This window comes from Papio anubis, chromosome 3 (genome assembly GCF_008728515.1).
Source record: "Papio anubis isolate 15944 chromosome 3, Panubis1.0, whole genome shotgun sequence".
Taxonomy (NCBI): domain Eukaryota; kingdom Metazoa; phylum Chordata; class Mammalia; order Primates; family Cercopithecidae; genus Papio; species Papio anubis.
This window is the reverse complement of record NC_044978.1, coordinates 49,630,964-49,651,875: the sequence shown is the minus strand read 5'-3', so window position 1 is coordinate 49,651,875 and position 20,912 is coordinate 49,630,964. Positions and strand designations below refer to the sequence as shown.

The 20,912-nt window shown below is 40.3% G+C and overlaps 1 protein-coding gene and 1 non-coding gene across 8 annotated transcripts in view; both read left to right on the top strand.

The window, feature by feature from the left end:
- NAA15 (N(alpha)-acetyltransferase 15, NatA auxiliary subunit) overlaps positions 1-20,912 on the top strand; it is a 90,960-nt gene that overhangs the window by 8,632 nt on the left and 61,416 nt on the right. The window contains exon 2 of one of the 7 annotated variants that reach the window (XM_021938114.2): positions 16,594-16,737. The exons of 4 other annotated variants lie outside the window; for them this stretch is intronic. Coding sequence is in view for 1 of the 3 variants with exons in the window: in XM_021938113.2 (XP_021793805.2) it covers positions 13,284-13,316 (33 nt within the window). In the remaining 2 variants the exon portion in view is untranslated. Of the gene's footprint in view, positions 1-13,273; positions 13,317-16,593; positions 16,749-20,912 lie in introns of those variants that run through there. 2 more of the 7 variants (XM_021938115.2, XM_021938113.2) reach the window with 2 other exon arrangements.
- Positions 9,012-9,120, top strand: LOC116274256. Its single transcript, XR_004182892.1, has one exon. It is a non-coding gene; the product is annotated as a U6 spliceosomal RNA (small nuclear RNA).

Genomic DNA, 20,912 nt, shown 5'->3' with positions numbered 1-20,912 from the left:
ATATTTTCAGAAAAACAGACTAAAGCTTAAAAGGGAACTGAATTTAATATTCCATTCTTTAGATGTGTCAAAGTGTTGAAGTCCTGGGTCATTACTGGGGCTCAAACTAGTTATTTGATGATAATAGAATTGCCATCCAAACTATTGAAGCGCTGGTTAAAGAAGAGTTTCCAGAGAGGCAGGAATGGTGCTCTGTGTGATTAGGGGACTGGAGAGATACTGTCCAGCTGGCCTCAACTGAAGGGATCTCTCTCCTTAGTGTGCAGTCTTATATCTTTTAATATTTCTGCTTCTGACAATGCAGTTCTGACAGCATTGATTCAATATATCTTCTTTCTTCATAAAGGCATTTTTGGACATAAAAAGCTAGGTCATATAAAGGGTCATATATGTGCAAAGGACGGTTTAGAATTTTCTCCCCCAGATACCTGCGTGACTAATTTTTCTTAGTTGTTTTAGGACTTCTGCTCACATGTCCTTTATTTATTCTTGATTTTAAATTTTATTTTTATTATTTTTTGAGACAGGGTTTCGCTCTGTCACCCAGCGTGGCATGCAGTGGCACAATTTTAGTTTACTGCAACCTCCGCCTCCTGAGTTCAAGCGATTCTCCTGCCTCAGCTTCCTGAGTAGCTAGGATTCCAGGTGCTTGCCACCAGGCCTGGCTAATTTTTGTAGTTTTAGTACAGACTGGGTTTCACCATGTTGGCCAGGCTGATCTCAAACTCCAGACCTCAGGTGATCCACCTGCCTCGGCCTCTCAAAATGCTGGGATTACAGGTGTGAGCCACTGTGCCTGGCCTAATTTTTTTTATTTTTATTTTTTGAGACAGGGTCTCACTCTGTTGCCCAGGCTGGAGGTCTGGAGTGCAGTAGTGTGATCTCCGCCCACTGCAACCTCCGCCTCCTAGGTTGAAGCGATTCTCCCACCTTAACCTTCCAGGCAACTGGGACTACAGGCACATGCCACCATGCCCAGCTAAACAGGTGTCCTTTAAATGTTATTTAGAGGCCTTCCTTGGCTAGCAGTCAGTCCTTCTCACCTTATTTTCTTATTTCTTACTTTATCTCATTTATCAGCTTCTTACATTTACTTGTATATTTATCACATATTTTCCACAATTAAAATGTAGGTTTTATGAAGATAAGGATGTCTGCTAATGGCTCTATTCATATTGGTTAAAATGATCTACCATAGTAGATGTTTAATAAATATTTGTTATGTGAAGTGAGTGTGAAAACAGTGATTACAGGGCAAGAGAGAAAGATCTTTGGACTGTGTGCTTGCATAAATATTTGGAAAACGGAGTTAAGCTGGGCTTTGGCATTACAGAGTACATTATTATATGAAGTAATTGTAGGATATTGGGCAGAGCCTGTATCATGTGGTAAGACTTTGAAGTTTAATTTATGAATGAATTATAGTATTTGTTTACATAGTCTTTCTTTCATCATAAAAGCATAATAAGAGGAAAATTTTATTAATATTTCTTTGGTTTTGGCATTGGAGGATAAATGGTATCAGGATTAAATGAGTTGGTTGTGAGGAGCCTGCTGCTGTATTAGAATCTTCAGATAGTAGGACTCAGTCATACGTCATTTCATAGAGCTTTACAACCGATTCTGACACGAAGTCAGGGTTGACGACCGCTATATATGATATTAAGAAATGGACCTGTTATAAAATTTAAAATATAAAATGTTGAAGAGCTAGGCACAGGGGTGCATGCCAGTTACTCGGGAGTCTGAGGCAGCAAGATTTGGTTGAGCCCAGGAGTTCAAGGCTATAGTTTGTGATTATTGCCCCTGTGAATTGCTACTGCACTCCAGCCTGGGCACCATAGTGAAACTCCATCTCTTTAAAAAAAATTAGAAGGAAAATAATTGTAGTGTAGAGTTGCTTTGTGTTTTTCAGGAAATTTAAAAATCAAGTTTAATTCTTGGTATGCTGAGAAGCTGGTGTGGAAGAGAGAACAAGTCACTTAACAGTGAGCTTAGCCAGCAATCAGCATTCATATCTAAATACAAGTTTGCTCTCTATTTACAGGCAATATACTGTTGAGGAGACAAACTTAAGATTCTTAGTGAAAAATGGTTGTGAAAAGGATGTCAGTTGCTAATTCTGATAGTAAGAAGGATGAGTGAAATGTTAGGGCATGGAAGGAATTTTATGCTGTGGTTGTATTCTTTTCGAAATTTCCCTGAAATGTCAGCTGTAGGCTTAAACATCTAAGTTGTTTTATGATATGTGCTGTACAAACTTGTATTAAAGTTGTAACTTTAAGAACACTAGTCTAACTTGTTGCATGTGGTTTTTTTCCTCCTAGGTAAGATAGGAAATTATATTGTTCACTACTTAATGTGGCATTAAAATAATCCCTTACACTTTTAATTTAATTAAAGCAATCTTTCCTTTCCTGGTTATTTAGAAGTAAAATAGCTTGTAATCCCCGTGCTTTGGGAGGCCAGTATGGAAGAGGTCTTGAAGCCAGGAGTTCGAGACCAGCCTGGGCAACATAGCAAGGCTCTGTCTCTGTAAAAAATAAAAAAGTTACCTGGGTGTGGTGGTGGTGCAAACCTGTAGTCCCAGCTACTTGGGAGGCTGAGGTGGAGGACTGCTTGAGCTCATTGCAGTTTGAGACTGCAATGAGCTATCATCATGCCAATGCACTCCAGCCTGGGTGACAGAATGAGACCTTGTCTAGGGGGAAAAAAAAAGTAAAAGTTGCAGTGTAAGAATTAAATGATGGACAGGTTGATGTTTTTGTTATCTCATGGGCTCTACTGCATTTTCTTTGGTTAGTATAATATGAGCAAATCTTCAGTTGAAATAATATGAAATTTCTACTAAAACACCTTGGGGAAATAGTATTATTTGAAGCCAGTAATATTTTTAATCTTAAATATTCCATTTGATTTTATTACTGAGGAGATTGTGTAAACATTCCTGAGTGGCATCTATAAGAGTTGTTTTATCTGATTACATAAAAGGAGAAGTGAAAGTTTGCTTTTAAAAACAATAGACCAGGGAAAAAAAGCCTGGCCTTGGTTGGTTGTCTGCTTTTACACATGGTTGCTGTTCAAATTCAAATACTTTTTTTTCCTCTCACAATAAAATGGCTTACACTTAAAATGGGACTCTATTTTTCAGAGAGAAGTCGTTGGGTAGTACAAGATTACCTTTAATTATCAATGCTTGAGGACCAAGTCAGAATTTTTAAGAAGGGGTACATTAAGCAAAGCAGTATTTATTTAGTATCTATTTTGAGCCAGATTTTATGCTAGACTTTCTACTTGTTAGCTGATACAAAATTTGTGACACTCCCTTAAGGAAATTGTAGGTATAGCCAATACTTAATGACTACATTGTTACAGTATATTTCTTTCTTTCTTTTTTTTTTTTTTGAGATGGAGTTTCACTCTTGTTGTCCAGGCTGGAGTGCAATGGTGGCGCTATCTTGGTTCACCGCAACCTCCGCCTCCCTGGTTCAAGTGATTCTCCTGCCTCAGCCTCCAGAATAGCTGGGATTACAGGCATGTGCCACCATGCCCGGCTAATTTTGTATTTTTAGTAGAGACAGGGTTTCTCCATGGGCTGGCCTCTTAACTCCTGACCTCAGGTGATCTGCCCGCCTCGGCCTCCCAAAGTGCTGGCATTATAGGCATGAGCCACCGCGCCCAGCCTTTTACAGTATATTTCTAAATGCTTTATATACAGGTAATTCCACTGTATTGGAATACAGAGATTCCTAAAAGTCTCTGCACTTTGCAAAGTCATGCAATAAAAACCACAGGGCTTATGGGAAAAATGAGGTTGGCCATAACATTAAAAAACGTTATTAGTGACAGATTAAAAACAAAGATAAGAACTTAAAATGGTAGTACTGTTTTACATATGTTAAATGGTTAACAAATACATAATACTATGATGTAAATATTGCACTTTACTTTGGATAAGACAGTGCTTGCTTGCAGAAGTGGGCATCTGAAGGATTACAGTTTGTGAATCATTGTGAGGTGGTGAAAGGCAGGTTGTCTGAAATCTGATGGAAAGTTGTAACATCACATGTGGATGGGTGTGGTTCATTGTGGCTCACAGCATACAAGGGGAACTGAGGTAGTTGAGGTGTGTGTCTGGGTGCTGCTGTGTATGCCTATGAGACTTTTTTTGGCTAGGTGCTATTTTCTGTGTTCATCTAGATTTTCTAACAGATGAAAGTCACAGAAGCAAGCATGAAATTTAAAATGCTCAAAATGCTCCCCATCAATTGTGTTGGAGCCAGTGTGTGTTTTCAAGACAAGCATTATAACAGAATTTAACTGTACATGATTTCACTTAGAGTTGTAGAGATGTCATACATCCTGTGTTTGAGTAGTTCTTAACTCTGAAGTATGGCGGTTTACCAAGAGCCCTGGTCTTACGTCTAGTACCTGAGATAGTGCCACATTCTTTGCCATCTTAGGTTGCCACTGCCACTAAATGAAAACCAAGGAGACTTAAGCATCTTCCAACTTTTTGTTTGTTAGGGAAGCTTTTTTGTTGAGATGGAGTCTCGCTCTGTTGCCAGACTGGAGTGCAGTCGCATGATCTTAGCTCATCTCAATCTCCGCCTTCCAGGTTCAAACAATTCTTGTGCCTCAGCCTCCCGAATAGCTGGGATTACAGGTGTGTGCCACCACACCCAGCAGATTTTTGTATTTTTAGTAAAAACGGGGTTTCCCCATATTGGCCACGATGGTCTCAATCTCTTGACCTTGTGACACTCCCTTAAGGAAATCGTAAGTTAAGCCAATACTATAGAATCATCTAGTAGATTCCTCAGAAATGCTTGTGGAACAGTTTCTTAAATTTTTACATGTTTAAGTTGTTTCCTATATCCTTGGTATTTGAAGGACAGCTTGGCTGGATATAAAATATTTGATTCACATCCATCACCTGTCCTCTCTCTTCTGTATGTATGACTTTTCTTTGATTCTTTGAAATATTTATTGTGCTTCGGCCTCCCAAAGTGCTGGGAATACAGGCATGACCCCCCGCACCCAGCCTAGGGAAGTTTTATTTTATTTTATTTCATTTTATTTTATTTTATTTTTTGAGACGGAGTCTTGCTCTGTCTCCCAGGCTGGAGTGCAGTGGCGCGATCTCGACTCACTGCAAGCTCTGCCTCAGCCTAGGGAAGCTTTTGATAGAGGCTAATTCATTTTAAAGATTTCTGTGGGGAGTCTAAGTGACATTTTAAAACCCAGGAAATAGGCCAGGGATGATGGCTCACGCCTGTAATCTCAGTGCTTTGAGAGGCAGAGGTGGGAGGATCACTTGAGCCCAGGAGTTCTAGGCCAGCCTGGGCAGCATGGCGAAACCCTATCTGTACAAACATTCAAAAATTAGCCAGGTGTGGTGGTGCGCGCCTGTAATCCCAGCTACTTGGCAGGCTGAGGTAGGGGATTGCTTGAGCCTGGCAGGTTCAGGCTTCAGTGAGCAGTGTTCATGCCACTGTACTCCAGCCAGAGTGACAGAGTGAGACTACGTCTCCTCAACAACACAGCAACAACAAAGGCTCGGCAAATCTGAGTAAAAGAGAAAAGCAGTACTTTTCTTAAACTACCTCACAGAGTAGGTAGTGAGATACGTATACAAGTGCATGGCAAATGGTAAAGCATGTGTATTATTAGTACTTGCTCTTTTGTAGATGTTGTCTATTTTAAACCTTAGCTTTTTCACTGAATTGATCTCATCTTTGGTTTATGTTATATTTACTGGGTCTTGTATTCTGTTTGATGTTTTTATTTGCTTTATTTTTTATTTTTATTTTTTACTTAAGAGAGTTTATATTTTTGTTATGTATACTTTTATGTATACCTTTAAAACTCCTCTTCGTCTCCCCCCCTTTTTCTTAAATTTAGGTTTCTTCCATTTGGTTTATCAGCTTTAAATTAGAGCCATTTAGTTTCATTTTCTTATGTGTGAAGTCTTACTCCAGTTTTTTTTTCTGTCTCTTTTCCTGTGATTTTTTGAAGTTATATTTACTTTGTGAGAGTATGTCATTTTCCATACTGTTCTTCCTCATCAATACCTTTGTTTTAAATTTAGTACTACAATATTGTTAAAGATTTACAGATCTTTTCTTGAAGTTCTCAATCACTTCTTGGTTGGATAAAGCTCATCATCTAGTAGATTCCTCAGGAATGCTTGTGGAACAATTTCTTAAATTTTTACATGTTTAAATTGTTTCCTATATCCTTGATATTTGAAGGACAGCTTGGCTGGATGTAAAATATTTGATTCACATCCATCACCTGTCCTCTCTCTTCTATATGTATGACTTTTCTTTGATTCTTGAAATATTCCTTGAAAATATTATCCTGCTTGTATCTTGCTTGTGTTGCTAACGCCAGCCTGATTTTATTTCTTAATGTATGACTTGGTTTTTTTTCTTAGACATCCAATAAATTTTCTTGAGTTACAGTTTTGAGTATTGGTAGTTCTGTTCTATTTCATTCTTCAGTAATCTTTGACTATTGAATCTTATTTGCCTCTCTTCTTTTTTTTTTTTTCCCCCCAAGATGGAGTCTGGCTCTGTTGCCCAGGTTAGAGGGGAGTGGTGCCATCTCAGCTCCACCTCCCAGGTTCAAGTGATTCTCCTGCCTCAGCTTCCCAAGTAGCTGGGGTTACAAGCGTGCGCCACCATGCCCGGCCAACTTTTGTATTTTTAGTAGAGACAGGGTTTCACCATGTTGGTCAGACTGGTCTCGAACTACTGACCTCAAGTGATCCACCTGCCTTGGCCTCCCAGAGTGCTGGGATTACAGGTGGGAGCTACCGCACCTGTCCTCTCTCTTCTATATGTATGACTTTTCTTTGATTGTCTTCACTTCTATTTCTTTTTCATTTATGTGAAAGCATTCCTGTCTCTTTCATTTCTGTCTCTTTAGATCATATCTGTTCTATCTGTTCCCTGTAGGGCATCTTTTGTAATTTAGTCTTCATTTAAGTTAAGTTTGTTCATGTTTTACAAGTTCCTGTTATTTGTCTACTGTTTAAAATTTTGAGTTTCTCATTTGAGGTGTTCTTTTATGTCTGCATTTGTTATTTAATTACTTTAAATTTGCGATGGATATGGTGTTGTTAATCTTTCCTCTGTAAGGGTTTTTGGTGTATTTTCATCTGCCCAAGTATTTTACTTTTTATTTCTTATAAGTAATTTGGTATGAATGCTGAGTTCTTTTTTCTGTTCAGGTTGTTTGTGCTGGATTTTACTGTACCAACAATATTATTATCTTATTTTGTCTTATTTTGGTGATGGGGTTAGGGTGGCCTTCTCAGTCTCTTAGTTCAAGAGCACTCTGATTTGTTGCCACAGTGAAGTGTAGTTTTAAAAATAAATTAACACCTACCCCCCCAACAACCCCCGCCATAGTTCTGTCTTGTTTTAGTAGGCCATTTATGCTCTGGTCACTTCCTTTTTTCCCTTTATCATCAACCCTCCAAATGATACCTCCTTCTCTCCCAGAAACTGTGCCTTGCTAAAACTGTTGCCTTTGATCTTACATACTTTCTAAGTGTATTATTTTTGACTTCCCAGTAGCCATTGCTCTCACTGTTATGTCTCTGCTCTCACTGTTATGTCTCAGATGAGCCGTCAGTACTTTCTCTCAGATGGGGCCCTCTCCTGATGGTAAATCCTCGGTCATATTACATGTAATTCAGTTACCACTAGGACCCTGCTATACTGCTCTTCTGGACAGTTCCCATTGAAGCTTCTGGTCTTCGATGTTTATGCTCTTACATGTAAATTGGAGTTTTTAGTCATTTCATCCTTATAATGCTGTGGGGTCAGCTATGGATAATTTTATTTGCTCTTATTCTTGACGTATATGGTTTTTATGAGGATTTGTGGAGCGTGTGGAAATTGGAGGATAGTGGACCGGGCACAGTGGCTCACACCTGTAATCCCAGCACGTTGGGAGGCCGAGGCAGGCAGATCACGAGGTCAAGAGTTCGAGACCAGCCTGGCCAATATAGTGAAACCCGTCTCTACTAAGAATACAAAAATTAGCTGGGTGTGGTGGCACGTGCCTGCAATCCCAGCTACTCAGAAGGCTGAGGCAGGAGAATCGCTTGAACCCAGGAGGCGGAGGTTGGAGTGAGCCGAGATCATGCCACTGCACTCCAGCCTGGGTGACAGAGCAAGACACTGTCTCGGAAAAAAAAAAAAAAAAAGCAAACCCAAATTAGAGGATAGCCATTAACCTATAGGGGACTTAATCCGTGTTTTTTATGTGCTATACTTGAAAATATTTGTGTTTGCTTTAAAATAATTTGCAGTTTAGGTTTTATATAATTGGATAATTGGTTATACTTCTGTTTCTGTGTCCCACCGCATTGTTCTGTCTTCAAACTCTCTTGGAAGTATTTGTCGTGGAAATAACTATGAGGTTATATTTTATAGCTGTCTGTCAATCATGTGTATAATCCTTGTTTTGCAGATTTCTACTCTTATCAAGCAGGAGTCCGAAATGCCCCTTTAATGTTCTTTCTTCAAGTGACATAATTTCATGCTACAAAACAAATGAAATATAAAATCTGGCACATTTCATGATACATTAACAAGAGTATAGTATTCAGAAAGCGGATGGTGATTGTTACACTCAATTTTGCTTGCCATATATGTAATTTTCACTTCTGGGTTCCATATATGTAATTTTGGTAAGACCATATATGTAATTTTCACTTCTGGGTTCAAAACTTCCAAAGATACAGACCAGTGACACCCTAATGCTTGTACTCCACAAAAATATTGGTGTAAAGTTCCTACAGATCTTTCTTGTCTTTTTAATTCTGAGAGTACATATTTATTACCTTTATAATATTGAGATGCTTTTTTTGTGTGAAATACGCCAAAATTTTTTAATGGCTTATTTGGAAAAATAAAAATTTAGCAATTCCATTTCAGTTTCCCAGTTTGTTTTTTTTTTTTGGAACACTATTATACTATTTTTTTAAATATAGAGTGCTTCTTTGGCAGCACATATACTAAAACTGGAACAGTACAGAAAAGATTATTAACATGGCCCTTGCACAAGGATGACATGCAAATTCATGAAACCTTCCATATTTTTAAAAATATACAAAAATTAAGTAAAATATAGAAACATGGTAACAATATTATATCAACTTCGAAGAGTGGTCTAAAATGTCAATGGAGGCTGGGCACGGTGGCTCATGCCTGTAATCCCAGCACTTCTGGAGTCTGAGATGTGCTGATCACTTGAGGTCAGGAGTTCAAGACCAGCCTGGCCAACATAGCGAAACCCCGTCTCTATGAAAAATGCAAAAATTAGCCTGGTGTGGTGGCATGTGCCTGCAATCCCAGCTACCTGGGAGGCTGAGGCAGCAGAATCGCTTAAACCCGGGAGGTGGAGGTTGCAGTGAGCCGAGATCGCACCACTGTACTCCAGCCTAGGCGACAGACCGAGACTCCATCTCAAAAAACAAACAAACAAAAAACAACAACAACAAAAACCTAAAACTTTCATATATGGAACAGCTAAAAGAACAAAGCTGTTTAGCTTGAATAAAAGAAAACAGAATTCTTACGGAGTCATAATCCTTTATCTAGTTACAGGGCGATAGTTTGGATCAGTATATCTAAAAACATTTTTGTAGGCTGGGTGCTGTGGTTCACGTCTGTCATCCCAGCACTTTGGGAGGCCGAGGCAGGTGGATCAGCTGAGGTCAGGAGTTTGAGACCAGGCTGGCCAACATGGTGAAACCCCATCTCTACTGAAAATACAAAAATTAACTGGGCATGGTGGTGCACGCCTGTAATCCCAGCTATTCAGGAGGCTGAGGCAGGAGAATCATTTAAACCCGAGAGGTGGGGGTTGCAGTGAGCTGAGATCACACCACTACACTCTAGCCTGGCGAAATTTTGTATTTCTAGTAGAGATGGGGTTTCAGCACGTTGGCCAGGCTGGTCTTGAACTCCTGACCTTGTGATCCACCCACCTTGGCCTCCCAAAGTGCTGGGATTACAGGCGTGAGCCACCGTGCCCGGCCAAAAGTTGTATTTCTTTTATTTTTGCTTTATTTATTTATTTAGAGACTGGCGCTCACTGTTGCCCACACTGCACTGTAGTGACATGGTCATGGCTCACTGTAGCTTCAATGTCCCAGGCCCAAGCAAACCTCCCACCTCAGTCTCGTGGGCGGCTGGGATTACAGGTGTGCACCACCATGCCTGGAGAATTCTGTATTTTTAGTAGAGATGGGGTTTTGCCATGTTGCCAGGCTGGTCTTGAACTCCAGGGCTCAAGCAATCTGCCCATCGTGGCCTCCCAAAGTGCTGAGATTGCAGCTGTGAGCCACCACACCCAGCCAAGTTCTATTTCTTAATATTGTGGGTTTCAGTTGCCATGATCTCATGATATGGTGTTTCAGCTCAGCCATGGTGCTGATGCACTGTGCCTAACCACTGAGAATGTCTCTTTCTGGAATTCCTGTTACAACAGGTTCCTAAAGCACTGTTTGTTTCTTTAAACATCTTTCTCTGTGTTTTTCAGATTGGATAAATTTTATTGCACACTGATACTTTCCTGTTACCTTCTTTCTGTTTTTGAGTCCATACAGTGAGATCTTTTCTCCTTAAAAAAATTGCTTCAAAGTGTTCACTGTTGCTTCCTTGAGCATTTTTATGGCACTGAATAGAAAGTCTTAGATATCTCTTTCATCTTTGCCTTGGTATCTGTTTCTTTTCCCAGGCAAGTTGAGACTTTCCTCTTTGCGTACTGTTTTATTAGACCCTGGATCTTACTTCAATCCCGTGGAAAATGTTGATAACTTTGTTTTAGCGATTTGGTTAGGTTCAAGCTTCAAGTACCAACTCCTCTTTGGGATGTTGTTCTAATATCAGTTTATTTTTCAACATCTTTGCAGTCCTGGCCGGGCACGGTGGTTCACACCTGTAATCTCAGCACTTTGGGAGGCTGAGGCGGGCGGATCACGAGGTCAGGAGATCGAGACCATCCTGGCTAACATGGTGAAACCCCGTCTCTGCTAAAAAAATACAAAAAAATTAGCTGGGCGTGGTGGCGGGCGCCTGTAGTCCCAGCTACTCGGGAGGCTGAGGGAGAATGGCATGAACCTGGGAGGCGGAGCTTGCAGTGAGCCGAGATCACGTCACTGCAGTCCAGCCTGGGCAACAGAGCGAGACTCCATCTCAAAAACAAAAAACAAAAAACAAAAAAACCAAAAAACAAAACCAACATCTTTGCATCCCTATTTGGGTCTGTTCCATATATGTGCCGCCTCATAGCCAGTCTGGTGCCTGGACAGAGTATATGTTAGTTCAGTTTTCAAAGTCTTTAATATTGTGAGTAGGGTCATATTCTTGCATGTATAGGTTAGCGGGCAAACCTAGGGATTCATAAACAACTTTGTGGTGTTGCTTTTCCCAGTTCTTTCTCTGATCTTTCTGAATGTTTCCCCAGGTTATTTATTTACTTGTTTTTGTTTTGAGACAGAGTCTCACTCTGTCGCCCAGGCTGGAGTGCAGTGGTGCAGTCTCGGCTCACTACAACCTCTGCCTCCTGGGTTCAAGCGATTCTCCTGCCTCTGTCTCCTGAGTAGCTGGGACTACAGGCGCACACCACCACACCTGGCTAATTTTTGTATTTTTAATAGAGATGGGATTTTACCATGTTGGGCAGGCTGGTCTTGAACTCCTCAGGTGATCCACCTGCCTTGACCACCCAAAGCGTTGGGATTATACGTGTGAGCCACTGCGCCGGGCCTCGCTGGTGTTTTTTGAGACTAGGTCTCATCGTGTTGCCCAGGCTGATCTTGAACTCCTAGCTTCAAGCAGTCCTCCTGCCTGGGCCTCCCAAAGTGTTGAGGTTACTGGTGGGAGCCACCTCACCCAGCCACCTCTTTTTATTCTCTGGCTAGAAAGCTGGGCCTTTAATAAGCTATTCTGTGACTGTGTCTGTCTAGAGATTTATTCATTGTTTTAATCTTCTCAAAGAACCAACTTTTGATTTCACAAATTTCTTCTGTTTTTCTTATTTTTTTTGTATTTTTTTTTGCCAAAGCCAAGTATTTCTGAATTTTTTCTGTTTAATCGATTCTGTTTTTATCTTTATTATTTGCTTCCGCTTATGTTAGGTTTAATTTGCTCTTGTTTTTTTTAATTTCTTAAGGTGACGTCTATTAAAAATTTCCATTTAAAAAATAGTTTCCATTTCTTCATTGAGATTTTCTGTTTCTTCTTAAAAAAAAAATTCATAGCCTTTTACTTATTTTTTTGTAGAGATGGGTCTCACTGTGTTTCCCACACTAGTCTCAAACTCCTGGCCTCAAGTGATCCTCCTGCCTCAGCCTCCAGAAGTACTGGGATTACAAACTTGAGCCATAGTTCCTGGCCCTTATTTGTTTTTTTTTAATGAGACGGAGTCTCACTTTGTTGCCCAGGCTGGAGTGCAGTGGCACAATCTCTGTTCACTGCAAGCTCTGCCTCCCGAGTTCATGCCATTCTCCTGCCTCACCTTCCTAAGTAGCTGGGACTACAGGCGCCCCCCACCACGCCCAGCTAATTTTTGTTTTTTGTATTTTTAGTAGAGATGGGGTTTCACCGTGTTAACCAGGTTGGTCTCAATCTCCTGAGCTGGTGATCCGCCCGCCTCAGCCTCCCAAAGTGCTGGGATTACAGGTGGGAGCGACCGCGCCCTGCCCCATTATTTGTTTTTTGTTGCATTTTTGTTTTACTTTAAATCCTTTAGTGTTAGTAATTTGTTTTAAAGTCTCAGCTACTTCCGTCATTGTTGTTAATATTTCTGACTTTTTAAAAAATTTCTTTCTCCTGTAGGTCATGGGTTAGTTTCCTGCTTGGAATTTATAGTAATTTTCCTCCCATAATTTTGCGTAGTATGGATCCTAGGATATTTAGTGTCTGGATCCTCTTGCCTTTCTTAATAGAGTTTTGTTTTGGCAGACAGTTAATTTGCTTGTTTATCAGCTTCTTTTTGAGACTTGTTTTTAAGTTTTAATAAAGATGGGTTGATGTGGTTTGTCTGTGTCCCCACCCAGATCTTATCTTGAATTCCCACGTGTTGTGGGAGGGACCTGGTAGGAGGTAATCGAATCATGGGGGCAGGTCTTTCCTGTGCTGTTCTCATGATAGTGAATGAGTCTCATGAAACCTGATGATTTTAAAAAGGGGAGTTTTCCTGCCCAAGCTCTCTTCTCTGGTCTGCTGCCATGTAAGACATGGCTTTCATCTTCTGCCATGATTGCGAGGCTTCTCCAGCCTCATGGAACTGTAAGTCCAGTAAACCTCTTTGTTTTGTAAATTGCCCAGTCTCATGTATGTCTTTATTAGCAGCACAAAAATAGACTAATACACGGGTCTGGATTAATCTTATCCTAAGGTGTGAGCTTTCAGGATCTCTGCTGAATTCTGCAGTCTTTAACGTAGTCTCTTAACTTGATACTTGGAATTCAAATGTCTGCCAGCCATGCATGAGCACCAATAGTTGTTACACTCATGCTACTTGGTAATTGTTCTTTGCCCAGCTTTCATAGGCCTTTGCTGTGTACCTGTTCAGCTTACAGTGTGTGTGTATTTTATTTTATTTTTGAGATGGGGTCTTGCTCTGTTGCCCAGTCTGGAGTACAGTGGGGCAATTTTGGCTCACTGCAACCTCCATCTCCTGGGTTCAAGGGATTCTTGTGCCTTAGCCTCCTGAGTAGCTGGGATTACAGGCATGCACCACCATGCCTGGCTAATTTTCACATTTTTAGTAGAGATGGGTTTCACCATGTTGGCCTGGTTGATCTTGAACTCCTGACCTCAAGTGACCCGCCCACCTTGTCCTCCCAAAGCACTGGGATTGCCAGCATGAGCCACGGCTCCCAGCCTCAGCTTAGTATTTGACGGAAGATTCCTGTGGCAGATTTGTTTTTCTTTTTTTCTTTTTAGATGAAATTTTGCTCTTTTTCCCCAGGCTAGAGTGCAGTGGTGTGATCTTGGCTCACTGTCACTTCCACCTCCTGGGTTCAAGCGGTTCTCCTGCCTTAGCCTCCTGAGGAGCTGGAATTATAGGTGCCCACCACCACGCCTGGCTAATTGTTGTATTTTTAGTAGAGATGTGGTTTCACCATGTTGGCCAGGCTGGTCTCGAACTCCCAAACTCAGGTGATCCACCTTGGCCTTGGCCTCGGCCTCCCAAAGTTCTTGGATTACAGGCACGTGCCACTACACCTGGCTAAGTTTTGTATTTTTAGTAGAGACGGGGTTTTGCCATGTTGGCCAGACTGGTTTTGAACTCCTGACCTCAAGTGATTTGCCCGCCTTAGCCTCCCTAAGTGCTGGGATTACAGGCATGAGCCACCGTGTCCAACTCCTGTGGCAGACTTCTGAAGCCTCTTCTGTATATAGTTCTCTCTAGCACCCTACCCCATAAATTCCAGACGTCCCAGCAGTTTCTAATTCTCATATCTACTCAGGTCAGTGAGACTGCTAAGCTCTGTTTAGGTCCCCCACCCACACACCCACACCTCTTACACCTATTCTGCAGTCTGGAAGATGCTTCTAGACAGAAATAGGGATTTTCTTGGAATTTACCCTGCTTATCTTGTGAAACCATAGTCCTGTATTGGCTTTTGTCCAACAGCTGAAAACCAGCTATTTTATGTTACTTTCCGGTTTTATAGTTGCCAGGAACTTCATCTAGTGTCAGTTATTCTTATACATTTGGGAGCAGAAGTCTCAGAGGGTATGGTGCCAGAATTTAGCACATGCGACTTTATTATCTGTTAGAACCATTCAGTCGCTTTTATTTTTTTGAGGAAGGTCTTACTGTGTTGCCCAGGCTATGGTGCAGCAGCCTTGTCCTCCCAGATTCGAGCAATCCTCCCACCTCAGCCTCCCCAGTAGCTGAGACTACAGGGGTGTGCCACCAGGCCCAGCTAAGTTTTGTATTTTTTGTAGAGACAGGGTTTCACTATGTTTCCCAGGTTTGTCTGGAACTCCTGCTCAAGGAATCTGCCCACCTTCACCTCCCAAAGTGCTGCAATTACAGGCATCAGCCCAGCCCAGTCTGTTTTAATTATATCCTGGTTTGCTTCTTTGCTTCATTGTTTCTATAGCACAGTGTTAATATTTTAAATGTTAATTCCTGGTGAAAAACAATAGCCTGTATTATTATTCTAGTATTTTTGAAACTATTACGTTAGATTTTGAACTAAAATATGCAGGTGTTATAGGTAGGAGGACAGATAGATAATCTGGCATTCCTTCCATAGCAAGAGAAATCCTTATTCACAGTTTTGAAATTTCAAGAACTCCCCAAACACAAGAGTTTCAGATGAGGGAATGTAGACCTGTGTTCTGTTCAATACAATGATTCTTCTGTGGAGAGCTGAAAATGTCTGTCTACTGTCATTTTATAAAACCTGTTTTAAGTGAATTGAATGTAAAACATATGTTGAAAGTATACTGTATGTAGTATTTTGCATTTCACTTTCCCTAAATAAAAGTAAAGTAAGTTCCCTAAAAAGTTAGTTTAGGGCTGGGCACAGTGGCTCACGCCTGTCATCCCAGCACTTTGGGAGGCCGAGGTAGGGGAGTTCAATATCACCAGAGGCTGGGAGTTCAAGACCAGCCTGGCCAACATCCAAATTGGATATTTTTTGTTACTTCTTCCTTTCTATTCTCATTTGTATTAAGTGACCTATTATAGAATTAGTGCATTTGGTGAAAAAAATTGAGATCTATTTACTTAAATGCATGTTGGTTATTGTTGAGGAGAAATGAATTATTAGTTATCTGGAGGGGCATGCCATTCTGAATTATTATTATTTTTTTTTTGTAATTTTTTTAGTGGAGACGGGGTTTCACCGGGTTAGCCAGGATGGTCTCGATCTCCTGACCTCGTGATCCGCCTGTCTCGGCCTCCCAAAGTGCTGGGATTACAGGCTTGAGCCACCGCGCCCGGCCATTATTCTGAATTATTTTTACAGCTCACGTTGACAGGAGATAATTGAAATACAGCTCACGTTGACAGGAGATAATTGAAATAATGTCATTGAATATAATTTCAATAAGGACATAGCTGAATTTCATTAATTGAGAACATAATCGTTAGGGTCTAAAATTTAGTTACTATTCTAAGTATGATAAAGTAAAAAGCTAAGTGCTATAATATAAACATATCTCATTCAAAGAGAGGATCTTTAGTTTTTCATTTTCATATCAGTTATTTGGAGGGGATTATCTAGTTTAATTTTGTGTGTTCACTTCTCACTTTATTTTTGACATTTTTATTGTCCATTTGATTATAAGACTGAGTAAACAATGTAACAGTTGAATTTGTTGATTAGAAGATCTTTTAAAAGATAAAAATTTAGGCATTAATTACTTTATGTTAACATTTAATGTAATTTCTGTATGTGATGGAAAGAGCTTTTAACCAGGAGTCAGAGAGCCTAAATTATAGTCTTAAATTTTGCCACTAGCTAGGTATGTAATGTGGGGTAAGTTACTTGTTTTCTAAATTTTACCTCTACAATAAGAATTAAACCTTTTGTGCTTATAGGATGATCATGCTGATTAAATGTTATCGAGAAGTCTCTGAAAAACATACCATAAACAAATAAAGATATTTCCAGTCACACCACCAAAAATACCAACTGGAATCCTGAATATTTTAAAAATCGGCTATGCAAAATAAAGTTACATTGTGCGTATCAAGTAAGAATATCAATTTTATTTATTTTTTAAGAGACAGTGTATTGTTCTGTGGCTCAGGTTGGAGTGCAGTGTTGCCATCACGGCTCACTGCAGCCTTAGACTCCTGGGCTCAAACTGTCCTCCCACCTCAGCTTCATGAGTAGCGGGGACTACAGGCATGCCACCATGCCCAGTTAATTTTTTAATTTTTTTGTAGAGACAGTGGTTCTCAAACTCCCGCCTCAAACGATCCTCTCACCTCAGCCTCCCAAAGTATTGGGATTACAAGTGTGAGCCACCATGCCCAGCCATTGTCTGTTTTTATATGCTAGTTTGAATTATAATTGTATAGGTTCACATTTGTATTGTAGAATAGTAAACTATTCCATAAGTTTTGGGTGAAAACTTTCTTGTTAAAATCAAAATGGTTAATAGCAGTTGCAAGGAGATTATGGGTTGATTTACTTTTTTCTTTTTTTTAAAGCTTTCTACAATGGCTGTTACTTGTGTTAGCAGTTTTACTTTTTTTGTAAAATGTTCTAGGCACTAGATTAGGGAAGTAGTTATAATGGTTAGGTGTTATGGTTGTATATCTATATTGTCTGGTTTCAGATTCTCTTTCCATCACTTAATAGCAGTGTGACCTTGGCCAAATTATATAACCTCCTGGACCTCAGTTATCTCATGTAAAATGAAGATAGTAAGACTACCCGCTTCATATCATTGTTAAGATTAAATAAATTTTCCCTGTGAAACACTTAGCACAGTGCCTGGGACTCAGTAAATGCTCATTAAGTATTAGCTGTTATTATTGCTAAGTGTTTTACATGTCTTTTTCTCATGATTGCTCTCCATGATTTAAGGATTCTTTTTGATACTCAGCAAAGTACCAAATAAGATTATAGAATTAAAGTCTAGAGTCACTGTTTAAAACCAGAGCTATTTGATTCCAAAGGCGGCCCTTTTCACTACTTTGTTAATTCCTCAAAGTAAATTTTTCAGTTCATAATGTTTCTGTTATATAAACATTACCTTGGAATATAATGCTAGGATTATGACACAGTGATGATACTTTATCAATTGTATACTTTTAATGAATGAGACCTAGATTTCCTTTTATATCATATTTACTGTATTAGTTTTGGTAATTTAAGCCTTTGGCATAAAGGCGATTAATACAAAGTCAATTAAAAGAGATTTTTACTTAGTCTCTTTTAGTTAAAAGAGACTATAAGTTAGTACTTTTAGTTTAGGTATGTCATTGATTTTGGGTGTCCTTTTTGTCGTTTTAATTTTTTTTATCAGTTACTAATAAATCTTTTTTCCTTTCTTTGAGACAGTGTCTCTCTCTGTCTTGCCCAGGCTGGCGTGCAGTGGTGTGACCATAGTTCACTGCAGCCTCAACCTCCTAGGCTCAAGGAATCCTCCTCCTGCCTCAGCCTCCTGAGTAGTTGGGCCTAAAGGCACACACCACCATGCCTAGCTAATTTTTTCATTTTTTTGTAGAGACAGGGTCTCACTATGTTATGCAGGCTGGTCTTGAATTCCTGGGCTCAAGCAATCCTCCTGCCTTGGCCTTCCAAAGTGTTGGGATGACAGATATGAGCCACTGTGCCAGGCCAGTAAATATTTGTTTGTTTGTTTGTTTGTTTGAGACAGAGTCTTGCTCTGTCACCCAGGCTGGAGTACAGTGGTGCAGTTTCAGCTCACCATAACCTCTGCCTCCTGGGTTCAAGTGATTCTCATGCCTCAGCCTCCCAAATAGCTGGTAGTACAGGTGTGCGTCACCACGCCTAGCTAATTTAAAATATTTTTAGTAGAGACAGGGTTTCGCCATGTTGGCCAGGTTGGTCTTGAACTCTTGACCTCAGATGATCTGCCCACCTTGGCCTCCCAAAGTGCTGGAATTACAGACGTGAGCCACTGCACCCGGCCTGACCAGTAAATTTTATTCTCATTCTTTTTCATATCTTATGGCAAATATTTGTTTCTGTTTCTGTTGGATGTACACCTAGGTTGGAAGGATTGGATCAGATAATATGTGTATTTTTGTTTTGTTTTGTTTTGTTTTGTTTTGTTTGAGACAGAGTCTTGCTCTGTTGCTCAGGCTGGAGTACAGTGGTGTGAACACGGCTCACTGCAGCTTTACCTCCCTGGCTCAAGCAGTCCTCCTGCCCCACCCTCCTGAGTAGCTGGGACTATATACAGGTGCTTACTACCATGCCTGGCTGTTTTATTTTTTGTAGAGATGAGCTCTCACTCTGTTGCCTGAGCTGGTCTCAAACTCCTCTGCTCAAGTGATCTCCTACCTTGGCCTCCCAAAGTGCTAGGATTATAGGCATGGGAGAATAAACACCTGGCTGTTTACTAGTTTTGTTAGAAAACTGCTAAACAGTATTTTTTAAAATTTGGGCTTATTGAGTTAATACTGTTTATGCCATAAAAGTCCGTCTGCCATACTGTTTTGCAAAGTGGTCATACCAATTTTTTTAACCCTACCAGCGATGTATGAGTTCACAGTTGCTTTGCAATTTCTCCAACTGTTGATATTGTCTAATTTAATGACATAGCATTTTTTAAATGTAATTAAAACCTTTTAATGTGTTTATTGCCTATTAAGACATCCTTTCTTGGGTGTGTTTGTTTAAGACTATTGCTAGTTGGGTTTTCTGCCTTACTGTTACTGATATTTATGAATTTTAAAGATATTTTCTGGATATAAGATGTTTGTTGGACATATATATTCATTGTAAATACATTTTTCCTGACTTCTTTTTTTTCAGACTCTTTATGTTGGACGTTTAGAACTTTCCGTTTAAGGGATCTTACCTACTTCAACTAATGGAAGATATATTTCTGTGTTTTCTTCTAGAAGGTTTTTTTTTTTGAAACAGAATCTCGCTCTGTTGCCCAGACTAGAGTGCAGTGGCACAATCTCAGCTCACTGTAACCTCTGCCTCCCGGGTTTAAGAAATTCTCCTGCCTCAGCCTCCCTAGTAGCTAGAATTACAGGCATGCACCACCACACCCCGCTAATTTTGTATTTTTAGTAGAGACACAGTTTCGCCATGTTGGCCAGGCTGCTCTTGAACTCCTGACCTCAGGTGATCCACCCGTCTCAGCTTCCCAAAGTTCTAGGATTACAGGTGTTCTAGAAGCTTTTTCATTTTAACCTACACATTTAGATCTGCAGTGTTTTTAGATTTTTTTTATTGTGAAGAAAGGTCACTGTAGTTCCACTAATTATCTTTTTCTACATTATCTTTTCTCTCTCTTTAATTGAGGTGGTTTCTGTTGCTATGTCTGTCTTCTACTGATTTTTTTTTTCTTCCGAAGTGTCATAAAATCTGCTTTACTCTTATCTGGGAAAGGTTTCATTTTTAAAAAATTAAATTTAAAATTTTATTTTATTAGTTTTTTCAGATAGTCTCGCTGTGTTGCCCATGCTGAGTACAGTGGCACAATCTTGGCTCACTGCAATCTCCACCTCCCAGGTTCAAGCAGTTCTCCTGCCTCAGCCTCCCAAGTAGCTGAGATTACAGGTGTTTGCCACCACGCCTGGCTAACTTGTATTTTTAGTAGAGACGGAGGTTTCACCATGTTGGCCAGACTGTTCTCGAACTCCTCACCTCAAGTGATCTGCCTGCCATGGCCTCCCAAAGTGCTGGGATTATAGGCGTGAGCTACCACACCCGGTTGGTTTCATGTTAAATTCTGTATTTTCTTTTTTCCTTTTCTCTTTTTTTTTTTTTCTTTTTCTGTTTTTTGAGATGGAGTCTCGCTCTGTCGCCAGGCTGGAGTACAGTGGTGTGATCTCAGCCTACTGCAACCTCTGCCCCCTGGGTTCAAACAATTCTCCTGCCTCAGCCTCCCAAGTAGCTGGGACTATAGGCGTGTGCCACCAAGCCCAGCTAATTTTTGTATTTTTAGTAGAGATGGGGTTTCACCAGGTTGGCCAGGATGGTCTCAATCTCTTGACCTTGTGATCCACCTGCCTTAGCCTCCCAAAGTGAGCCACTGCGCCCAGCCTTCAACTTTTTTTTTTTTCCCCCTCAGACAGAGTCTTACACTGTTGCCCAGGCTGGGGTGTAGTGGTACAATCTTGACTCACTGAAACCTCCACCTCCCAGGTTCAAGCAATTATCCTGCCTCAGCCTCCCAAGTCGCTGGGATTATAGGTGCGTA